Source organism: Thalassophryne amazonica, chromosome 3 (genome assembly GCF_902500255.1).
Source record: "Thalassophryne amazonica chromosome 3, fThaAma1.1, whole genome shotgun sequence".
NCBI lineage: Eukaryota > Metazoa > Chordata > Actinopteri > Batrachoidiformes > Batrachoididae > Thalassophryne > Thalassophryne amazonica.
This window is the reverse complement of record NC_047105.1, coordinates 22,558,503-22,571,074: the sequence shown is the minus strand read 5'-3', so window position 1 is coordinate 22,571,074 and position 12,572 is coordinate 22,558,503. Positions and strand designations below refer to the sequence as shown.

Sequence of the window (12,572 nt, the reverse complement as noted above, 5' to 3'; positions counted from 1 at the left end):
AACAGAGAAGATTCAGAAGAGGCCGGCATGAGGACTTTATGCGGACATTCCACTGTTTAAGGACAGGCATGGAAAAACTCATGCATGCGGACGAGGGTTCAAGCATGTCTGACGTAAGAACATATGAATGAAATCCATATAGTTTTTGAAAAAAAATAAAAAGGACCTATACTTTACGGACAGCCCTCGTATATATATATATATATATATGAGGTCTGTGAGAAAACTATCCGACCTTTTTATTTTATGCAAAAAATATATGGATTTGATTCATATGTTTTTACGTCAGCCAAGCTTGAACCTTCCTGCGCATGCGTGAGTTTTTTCACGCCTGTCGGTTGCGAGCACTGGTCCACCCCTCTCGTCGTTTTTTCATTGCGAGGAAATGGCGGAATGATTTGGGCTTTGTTCCATCAGAATTTTTTCAGAAACTGTTAACAGACAGGCAGCTGGAAACCATTCGGAAAATTCATTTGGCTTTCGGTGAAAATTTTATGGGTTTCACAGAGATTAAAGAGTGTTACTACCGCTTTAAGGACGGCCCACAATGGCACACGGCGCGGCGCGCCGATGGAACTGATGGAACACAGCCCAAGCCATTTCCTCGCAATGAAAAAACGATGCGAGGGGTGGACCAGTACTCACTCAAAGCCTGCCCACAGGCGAATGACGCAACCAACAGGCGTGAAAAAACTCACGCATGCGCATGAAGGTTCAAGCTTGGCTGATGTAAAAACATATGAATCAAATCCATATATTTTTTTCAGAAAATAAAAAGGTCAGATACTTTTCTAACAGACCTTGTATATATACACTCAACAAAAATATAAACGCAACACTTTTGGTTTTGCTCCCATTTTGTATGAGATGAACTCAAAGATCTAAAACTTTTTCCACATACACAATATCACCATTTCCCTCAAATATTGTTCACAAACCAGTCTAAATCTGTGATAGTGAGCACTTCTCCTTTGCTGAGATAATCCATCCCACCTCACAGGTGTGCCATATCAAGATGCTGATTAGACACCACGATTAGTGCACAGGTGTGCCTTAGACTGCCCACAATAAAAGGCCACTCTGAAAGGTGCAGTTTTGTTTTATTGGGGGGGGATACCAGTCAGTATCTGGTGTGACCACCATTTGCCTCATGCAGTGCAACACATCTCCTTCACATAGAGTTGATCAGGTTGTCAATTGTGGCCTGTGGAATGTTGGTCCGCTCCTCTTCAATGGCTGTGCAAAGTTGCTGGATATTGGCAGGAACTGGTACACGCTGTCGTATACGCCGGTCCAGAGCATCCCAAACATGCTCAATGGGTGACATGTCCGGTAAGTATGCCGGCCATGCAAGAACTGGGACATTTTCAGCTTCCAAGAACTGTGTACAGATCCTTGCAACATGGGGCTGTGCATTATCCTGCTGCAACATGAGGTGATGTTCTTGGATGTATGGCACAACAATGAGCCTCAGGATCTCGTCACGGTATCTCTGTGCATTCAAAATGCCATCAATAAAATGCACCTGTGTTCTTCGTCCATAACAGACGCCTGCCCATACCATAACCCCACCGCCACCATGGGCCACTCGATCCACAACACTGACATCAGAAAACCGCTCACCCACACGACGCCACACACGCTGTCTGCCATCTGCCCTGGACAGTGTGAACCGGGATTCATCAGTGAAGAGAACACCTCTCCAACGTGCCAAAAGCCAGCGAATGTGAGCATTTGCCCACTCAAGTCAGTTACGACAACGAACTGGAGTCAGGTCGAGACCCCAATGAGGACGACGAGCATGCAGATGAGCTTCCCTGAGACGGTTTCTGACAGTTTGTGCAGAAATTCTTTGGTTATGCAAACCGATTGTTTCAGCAGCTGTCCGAGTGGCTGGTCTCAGACGATCTTGGAGGTGAACATGCTGGATGTGGAGGTCCTGGGCTGGTGTGGTTACATGTGGTCTGCGGTTGTGAGGCTGGTTGGATGTACTGCCAAATTCTCTGAAACGCCTTTGGAGATGGCTTATGGTAGAGAAATGAACATTCAATACACGAGCAACAGCTCTGGTTGACATTCCTGCTGTCAGCATGCCAATTGCACGGTCCCTCAAATCTTGCGACATCTGTGGCATTGTGCTGTGTGATAAAACTGCACCTTTCAGAGTGGCCTTTTATTGTGGGCAGTCTAAGGCACACCTGTGCACTAATCATGGTGTCTAATCAGCATCTTGATATGGCACACCTGTGAGGTGGGATGGATTATCTCAGCAAAGGAGAAGTGCTCACTATCACAGATTTAGACTGGTTTGTGAACAATATTTGAGGGAAATGGTGATATTGTGTATGTGGAAAAAGTTTTAGATCTTTGAGTTCAGCTCATACAAAATGGGAGCAAAACCAAAAGTGTTGCGTTTATATTTTTGAGTGTATATATATATATATATATATATATATATGTATATATATATATATATATATATATATATGAGGTCTATTAGAAAAGAATGACAGTTTTCTAAAAAAAAAAAAAAAAACTATATGGATTTGAATCACGTGCGATTACACCAGACATGCTTGAACCCTCGTGCGCATGCGTGAGTTTTTTCACGCGTCAGTGACGTCATCCGCCTGTGGGCAGGCTTTGAGTGAGCACTGGTCTAGCCCTCTCGGCTGAAATCCTTTGTCTGAGACGCTGCTCGGCGCGCGTTGCTTTATCAAAATTTTTTCAGGGCCTGTGAGGGATATCCGAGTGGACACTATTCAAGAAATTCTGCTGGTTTTCAGTGAAAAGTTTAACAGCTGATGAGAGGTTGTGGAGTTTCTTTCGCTTTAAGGACAGCTCACAAAGCGGATCGGCGCGGCGCGGTCGGAGGTGGCGTCCGTCTGGCTGTTTCGAGCTGAAAACTTCCTAATTTAAGGCTCTGTTCACCCAGGACGTCGTCAGAGAACAGAGAAGTTTCAGAAGAAGTCGGCATGAGGAGTTTATGCGGACATTCCACTGTTAAAGGAGATTTTGTAATGAAAGAATGTGCGGGCAAATTCGCCGAGTTGGTTCCGTGACGAAGCCGCAAATCCGTCTGCGCCGCGATAGGAAAAACACCTCCGTGTTGAAAACCATTTGTAAAATTGAGGCGGCTTTTGATGGCTTTCAACAAGTGAGTATCTGAGAAATTGTTTAACAGCTGGGCATGTTCCAACTTGTCCGTTAAGGTTTCCAACGGAGGTGTTTTTCCTGTCGCAACCCCCCGTGGTCGGGTCCGGCCCGACATGCGAATCTGCCCGCACATTCTTTCATTACAAATTCTCCTTTAACAGTGGAATGTCCGCATAAACTCCTCATGCCGACTTCTTCTGAAACTTCTCTGTTCTCTGACGACGACCTGGGTGAACAGAGCCTGAAATGTGGAAGTTTTCAGCTTGAAACAGCGAGACGCCGCCGCCTCAGAGCGCAGATCGCCATCAGGCGCCGTGGGCCGGCCTTAAAGCGACACTTACAGACTAAAATCTCTCATCAGCCGTTAAAATTTTTACTGAAAACCAGCTGAATTTATCGAATGGTGTCCACTCAGTTGTGCCTTACAGTTTTTGAAAAAAATTTTTATCAAACAAAGCAGTAGTCTCTGAGCCATTCCTAAACAATGAAAAAATCAACGAGAGGGTGGGCCACTCCTCACTCAAAGACTGCCCACAGGCGAATGACATAACCGACAGGTGTGAAAAAACTCTTGCATGCCCACGAGGGTTCAAGCATGTCTGATGTTATCACACGTGATTCAAATCCATATGGTTTTTGAAAAAAATAATAAGGTCGGATACATTTCTAACAGACCTTGTATATATATATATATATATATATATATATATATATATATATATCACAATGTAAAACTGAAGTTAGACTTGTCATAAATAATGGTCCTGTTTCAGCCCACTAGTTCTCTTTCTTCCACAGCTCTAAAGCTCACTGAACTTTAATTTGAGACAGGGAGAGGAGATGAGTGGGAGACAGGCAGGGCGAGAGACCTCGAGAACTAAGGACAGAGAGAGAGAGAGAGAGAGAGAGAAGATGAAAATTGGGCAGAAGCAACAAAGCAATCTGGGACGCATTCAAGATCTCGTGGGACGCTCTAATCTTCATTAGACCTACATTACAAGGCTGAGCTGCCTGTTGGACAGCAGCGCGCACGGTGGAGGGTTTTACTGTGTGAAGACAGCAGAATTCAATAGAAACAGAAGGAAACAGGAGGAAAGAAGAGACGAGTGATTGATGCAGGAATACATGATGCATTCAGGGTCTCGTGGGACAGAGGTAATTTACATTAGGCTTAGCCAAGTTCAGAGTCAGAGAGAGAAAGAAAGAAAGAACCTAACAACTGGACAGGGAGGAAAAGAAGAGGGGAGGGAAGGAAAGAGAGAGGAAAAACAAAATGAAATAAAGAAGCGAAGGTGCACGTAGGAGACAACAAAACTCACGAGCACATAGAGGGGTAAAATATGTAAACAGCTCAATGATATAAAAGCTCCGATTTACTCATCAGATAGTGTTGCTCATCATTTTCCCATGATACCCGGTGAAAAAGCTGCTGAAATTTAAGGCCTTTTGCATATGAATTGTGTGACTGTTTTACGGTGTACCGTTAATTGATACAGGTGCAGTGTGACATGAAACATTTTCCCGGAAAGACGTTTCTCCAGAAAAACAACACTGCTGTCTAGATGTCAGAATATCAAAGCAGAAGAAAGCAGCAAAGGGAATTCAATAACGCTACAGTAGTGCATTTTTAGGATGATCACAAAGTGTAAAAGATAATATTTAAATTTCAACACATGGAAGTCATCAGCATAAGACTTTATAACATTCAACAAACAAATAATCAGATTTGTTGATGTTTGTTTTTAAGTGCTATAGCCTAATGATGCTAAAATTAGGCTTCCACATGCTAAATTTTACCTGCTAAATGCTAACACAATCTAACACTGACATTACAAATATGCTGTGTTATGTGTGTAGCATATATATTACACATCTTTAATAACAATATTCAAAACAAAAGGTAAATATGCAGACATGTTGTAGATACCTGTAGGAGATCTTCTTCTCTCTCCATTTCTGTCCCGTTAGGGCATAACGTTTATTTCTTTGCCGCCGGCTGGTGTGAGGATGGTCGGGCACACCACAGCGAGGCTTCCTCATCCACCTGGACAAAAAAAATGACATTTAAAAATGTTATCCTGTACATCCAGACAAAAACAGACTTATCTGACATTCAAGCCTTCTTCAACAACAACAAAACATTTACATCAAGAAATCCTTTAAGAAAAATAAGTTAATTACAAGCATATAAATAATACATCAGAAATAGTAAGACAAATGCATTACTTACACACATACTAGTTATCTATAAAATAAGCATGTACAGGAACAACATATCATACAAGCACAATTATGGCAGGTTGTCATGCAGTAAAAAGTGGTTTGACCTAAGGGGTCTGAGTTGGTTCATCAGTGAGCAGTTCACTGTGGAGCCAAACCTTTAAGTGTTTTAAAGATGATGATGATAAGATCAGGATCAAAAATTACTCAAAGGTTTCTGATTCAAAGGTGTCTTTTAGCATCTCCACCTGAAAATGTCCCCTTTCAGTCTGTTGAGCATACACCTGTATGATGCTGTTTCCACAACTGCATCTAGTCGTTCTTCCATATCCAGAATCTTGGTTGTTCTTTGAAGCTGTAATGATACCAGCCATAATAACTGAAAAAGTAGACTTTGACAAATTTATCACTTGGGACTCATCCCCGAACAAACAAAGATGTGGACTCAAAGGAATCCTAGAGCCATACCATCCGCTTAGAATGTCGAGCACTTCAGTTCAGAATAGTCCAATTCGAGGTCATTCCCAAATACAATGAAGAAACGTTCCGGGTGCTGTCTGACATTTCCAGCATAAATTAACAGGCATCAGTTTCATTCTATGTAACCTTACTGATGTATGATAATACCGATGAAGTATTTTGTACTGAGCGACTTTCCCTTTTGCTTCCTTTACATATTTACCACATTCTGCTCGAGTAGTCAACCATCTGTCTTGTTCAATTTCTTCTCCAAAATCCTTCTCCCGGAGCCTTTTCATATTAGTACCGTCAGTGCTCATAAAACTACTAGAAATTTGACAAAACAGTGAGGCTGTGTGACACTCCTGCGGCAGACCTAAATACCTAAGACCACCATTACGAGCAATTTTATAGCTGGAAATCACACAATTTCTTATTTGTAAATATCTCCACAACTGGTCTTTGCCCTTAAGCTCATAATGTTCAGACAGATTTTCATATGACATAAAAACACCCTTTTTGTAAAGATTCCCAATAGTGTGTACACCACTCGAATGCCACCACCTCCAGTATACCATTGACCTTCCTATATGAATGGCAGAGGACGAAAATGGCGGTGGCGCGTTATCCGAGTCAACGGCGGATTCAAGCGAAGACTCTCCAACTTTGAAGGAAATCAGGGAGGCTATCCTGGGCATGAAAGCAGATATGGCAGAAACCATAAGAGCGGAACTTGCTGTATTTACTAAAGATTTGAACCAAACGCTGATAGATCAAGCAGCCACTTTGGAAACACACGGCAAAGCCATAGCCAGTGCCGAGGAGTGCATTGCGGATTTCGAGGCGTGTGGCGTGGTGACAAGAGAAACGCTACTCAAGCTGATGAAAGAGCAAAGAAAACTACAAGACAAAGTAATCAGTCTCGAGTCTCGTTCAAGAGGATCCAATATTTGCATATACGGAATCCCGGAAGACACCGAAACCGGCTCTATGGTGACTTTTGTGAATAATCTCCTCACCAAGGAGTTACCATTACCTGAAGGCACCTCACTTCAAATCCAGCGTGCACACAGGTCATCGGCACGTAAACCTGAGTCAGGCTCACCTCTGTGATCAATAATAGTCAATTTTTTGCAGTTTGAGGTGAAGGAAATGGTTTTAAGACTGGCATGGAAGACAAAGGTAATGCTGAATAATAAACAGATCTACTTTGACCATGATTGTGCGTTGGAGGTGATGGAGAAACGCAGATCATATGGAGACATTAAGCGAGTACGCAAGGAAAAGGGTATCCGTTTCCAAACACCTTTTACGCGGATACGCATTCACTGGAGTGATGGGCCAAGAACGTATGACGCGGAGGATGCTATGCGGGAGTTGCAGGCCCGAGGGCTGGAGGTGACAGTGGGCAGGACGAAGACGCCTCCAGACGCAGACATCGAGGAGAGAATCAACGCCGCATTCCCATGGCAACAAGTACGCCCAGGAGGCCGTGAATCAACTGTCGAGAGGAAAGTGAAAGAGAGACTTCAAGAGTTTCGCAGAGGAGAGAGAGATTTGTCGACGAGGAAATGAAAGACGGTACAGTTTTATAAGAAAGAAAAAAATGTGTATATATATATATATATATATAGGTATGAGTGTTTTGTTAGCTGTCTTTTGCAAATTGTTAAACGTGGCCAGTTGGGCGTCAGCGGAAGCAGCGCAGTTTGTTGGACTTATTGTGGGGGATGTATATGCGGGTCGGACATTCTGCCACAAGGGGGAGCCCTGACCATAGGGAGGGACCTTTCTCCCCACTTTCCAGCAAAGACATCCAGGTATCCAGGGATCCTGAGGAAAAGGAAGATTTTCTGATTTTATTTAATTTTATGTTGTTTGGTGTTCTTAATGTTCTTGATAGTTCAGTTTACAGTGGGTATTATGTGTATTGTAGTCATGAAACTCATACCGACAAGTTCAGGGTGTCACATAAAGGGTATATTCTCATCAAGATTTTACCACACACACATGCTAAATTTTTTAACTCTTAACGTAAATGGGCTTTTGAGCCCCAATAAGCAAATTAAAATACTGAGTAAACAGAAGGGGGAGAAAATTGATGTTGCATTTTTGCAAGACACTCACATGGCCGGATTAGAGCATGAGAGACTTAAAAAGCAAGGTTATAAACATGTTTTCTTCTCATCCAATGGATTAAAACATACAAGAGGAGTAGCAATATTAATAACAGGAAGAGTCATTTTTGAACATATTTCAACAATCAAGGATAAAGAGGGGAGGTATGTAATGGTAATAGGGAAATTAGATGGAGAATTATTTACACTATACAATATACATGTCCCCCCCGGCTCCAAATCAGAGCAATATATTCAAATAATAGAAAAAGCAGTGACTGAGGCAAAGGGGCTACTTGTTTGTGCAGGAGACCTTAATATGGCATTGAGACCGAGCACCGACTCATGAGCCTCTCAAACTCAAAAAATGACTAAAAAGATAAATTTAATGTTGGAAGAAATGGGCATTGTTGATATCTGGAGAAATTTGCATCCTGCTGATAGGAATTATACATTCTATTCATCCCCACATTCCTGTTATTCAAGAATCGATTATTTTTTTACATTTAAAACAGATATGGATAGAATACAGAGTTGCTCAATTGGGGCCATGGACATCTCTGATCACTCCCCTTTATATTTGTCTGTTTCCATGAATGAGAGTAGAAAAGAGACTTATTGGACACTAAATAATAGTATACGGAATAATAACATATGCGAGCAGCTATCGGCAGAAATATCAGAATATCTACAAATAAATGACAATGGTGAAACTTTGGTGCACATATTATGCGATGCTTGTAAAGCAGTTATGAGAGGAAGGATTATAGCAAATTCTACATATATTAAAAGACAAAGAACTGAAAAACTTAAGACATTACAATCTGAGTTGTTATTGCTAGAGACTAAACATAAGGGGACATTAGATGAACATACACAATTAGAGATAAAAAAGAAAAGAAATCAAATAGAGGAATTATACGACCAAGAAATCCAGAAGAAAATCTTATTTACTAAACAGAATTATTATGAAGGAGGCACTAAATATATGAAACAATTAGCTTACAAACTTAGAAAACAAACATCTGAAAACATAATTAGTAAGATAAATGACCCTATAACAAAAGAAATATATCACCAAATAGATCAAATTAGAAATTGCTTCAAAGATTATTACAAAATGTTATACTCCCAACCACCCGTTGGCACCGATCAAAATATATGGAGAAATTAAATGGAGAAAATATGGAGAAATTACTGAATTCACTCACATTACTCTCGGTCACAGAAGAGGAAAATAAAAAATTGATTTCGGAAATCACAAAGGAAGAAATACAATCTGCTATAGGTAGACTTAAATCCAATAAGAGTCCAGGCACCGATGGATTCACAGCAGAGTGGTACAAAAAATTAAGCACTGCTTTAACTCCAATTTTGTTGAAAACGTATAAACTGGGATCTTGAAGGAGGAGAGATTCCTCCCTCATGGAACGAGGCAATCATTTCTTTAATACCTAAAGAGGGCAAGGACAAAACTGAATGCTCAAACTATAGGCCTATAAGTGTATTAAATATAGACTATAAAATATTCACATCTATTTTAGCCAGAAGGATGGAAAGGATCTTGCCCAGAATAATACATTTTGACCAAACTGGATTTGTTAAGGCACGGCAAACTCATGACAATGTGAGGAGATCTTTACAAATTAGACATATACATTTAAACAAAACAGAGGCAATTTTATTGAGCTTAGATGTGGAGAAAGCTTTCGACTCAGTGAGGTGGCATTTCCTGTTTAAAGTTATGGAAACGTTCAAATTCGATGAAGTGATTATTAGGACATTAAAAGCATTATATAGCAAACCCGTTGCAAGATTAAAAATAAATGGTGCTCTTTCTGATCCCTTTGAGCTTGAAAGATCTACAAGACAGGGATGTGGGCTCAGTCCACTTTTGTTTTCAATATTTATTGAACCTCTGGCTCAAAATATAAGAGAAAATAAAAAAAAATAAAAGGTATTCAAATGACAGCAGGAGAACAAAAATTGGCTCTGTTTGCAGATGATGTCATGGTTTATCTATCAAATCCCACAGAGACTTTTCCAGAATTAATTGCAACCCTGAGAGATTATGGGTGTTATTCTGGATACAAATTGAATGAACAAAAATCTCAAGTCTTGTGTTTTAATTATTGCCCTTCCGTCCATATGAGTCAAGCATTTAAATTTGACTGGAACAAAAAATTTATTAAATATTTAGGTATCAATTTACCGACTGATTTGTCTAACCTTGAAGAATTAAATTATGATCCTTTAAAAAAAAATTATTCAGGAAGTTGCAAGATGGAATTTGATTCCATATTTGAATATTACTTCAAGAGTGGATACTGTAAAAATGAACATCCTTCCGAGAATGTTATATTTATTTCAGTCAATTCCAATTACAAGACCAGAAGTATACTTTATAGAATGGGACAAAATTATTTCCAGATTTGTTTGGGCTGGTAAAAAAAACCCAGAGTAAAGTTTAAAACACTGCAACTGTCTAAAGAGCAAGGGGGGCTTGCTTTACCTTGCCTCATTGATTATTATAAAGCAGCACAACTGCGACCATTAGTCTGCTGGTGTAACCCAAGTTACAATTCAAAATGGAAGGAGATAGATCAGGGTTTAATGGCACAATGTTCAATTAGTACACTTATTGGAGGTCCCTTGATGAAAAATGTAGTATTAGATATAAGTAACCCCAAAAAATACGACATTTATGAGAAATTAGAATTTTTTAAATGGTTTGCTTACGATTCAGATTTCATACCAGGGAAAGTAGATTCAGGATTTAAAACCTGGTGCAGTAAGGGCCTTACTACATATTATACTTTGTTCGAGAAAGGTGTGATAATGAGCTTCCAGGATCTAAAAGAAAAGTTCGGACTAATAAATCAAGACCACTTCAGGTATTTACAAATTAGGGACTTTACTAAAAAAAATTCATTCATAATCAATTTTTGAGAAAGGGGACATTTCTGATATCCTGTCGAGTGCATATAACCATGCCCCAATCTAAAAAATTATCTCCAAATTGTATATGGTGATTCAAAATTTACAAGGTAATAACTCCACACATTTAAAAGATAGGTGGGAAAAAGAGGGCAATTTTTCTTTAACGTTGGACAGTTGGGAGAGAATATGTCAGCAACAATGGTCCGTTACCAGTGCCCCTTCATGGAGAGAATTTTCTTGGAAAAATGCAATTCGTTATTTCCGTACACCAGCCCAACAGTCGAAATATTCAGAACAGATCGAATGGTGGAGGCAATGTGGTCAAACGTTGGCAGACCATTTTCATATATTCTGGAATTGTTCTTCTGTTACTCCATTTTGGGATGAAATGCATATTGTTTTGGAAACACTTTTTAAAAAGAAAATTCATAGGAAATTTGAAATACTATAACTTGGAGATTTGTTAGAATTAAAACTTACGAAAGCAGAACTCTATTTGATGAAAGTGTTATTGGTAGCAGGGAAAAAATGTATAACCAGGCACTGGCTTCAGAAAGAAATACCAACTATTAATGAGTGGATTAACATTATACATCAGATTTTCACTATGGAACGGTTGACATTTATGGTGAAACTCCAGACGGACGTTTCTGAAGAATTTTGGAAAAAATGGCTATCCTTTGTCAATCAATCAATCAATCAATTTTATTTATATAGCGCCAAATCACAACAAACAGTTGCCCCAAGGTGCTTTATATTGTAAGGCAAGGCCATACAATAATTATGTAAAACCCCAACGGTCATAACGACCCCCTGTGAGCAAGCATTCGGCTACAGTGGGAAGGAAAAACTCCCTTTTAACAGGAAGAAACCTTTGTAATAGTAATTAGACCTGACTTTGTCTGATTTGTACTAAACCCCACTGCGTTCGTGTTCTGTTTATTTGTATACAATTGAAAAAACAATAAAATGTGAATAACAAAAAAAAACTCCTTGATGTTCGTCGAAAGGGCCGGGGGTATCAATACCTGGTAGACTGGGAGGGATATGGCCCAGAAGAACGCTCCTGGGTGAAGAGGAGCTTCATACTGGATCCCGCCTTCCTGGCAGACTTCTACCAGGAGCATCCGGACAAGCCGGGTCGGGCGCCAGGAGGCACCCATTGGGGGGGAGGGGGTCCTGTTGTGTGAGCCGCTGAAGAGGAGGTACTGCTGGCCCACCACCAGATGGCGCCCTGCCATGTTGGCAGAGTTTTGAGCCTCCAGAGGGGGCACTGGTTGTTTTTGGTACCACCAGGTGTGCACCGTTAGACTGTCATCAGCTGTCTGTCATCATCCATCACTACATCCATAAAAGCCTGGGAGAGACACCATAACTCTGCCACGTTATCAGCTTACCACACAGGTAAACCAACTCAGCCGTTTTGTGCCGTACGCACATTCATTGTTACTGAAGTCTTTGCAGTTGTGACTTATACTTGCAGCTTGTAGCCGAGTTTGTGGAAGTTGGAGGAGTTGGCGTCTCCACTCCTCACTTCTGACTTACTAAGTATAACTTCTAACACTGCATATCCTCCAGTTTTTCCTCTGCACTGTGGGAGTTTCTGGATTTATTCCTCCAAGAGGATAACTGTGAGTTGCTGACTGTTTGCTGGGTGAACACTCACCCACCCTAACCTGT

At 40.6% G+C, this 12,572-nt stretch overlaps 1 protein-coding gene across 1 annotated transcript in view; it reads right to left on the bottom strand.

Moving 5' to 3' along the window:
• mmp24 (matrix metallopeptidase 24) overlaps positions 1-12,572 on the bottom strand; it is a 239,811-nt gene that overhangs the window by 127,302 nt on the left and 99,937 nt on the right. Inside the window, exon 3 of the mRNA XM_034165909.1 lies at positions 5,084-5,200. Within this exon, the coding sequence (XP_034021800.1) occupies positions 5,084-5,200 (117 nt within the window). The remainder of the gene's footprint in view (positions 1-5,083; positions 5,201-12,572) is intronic.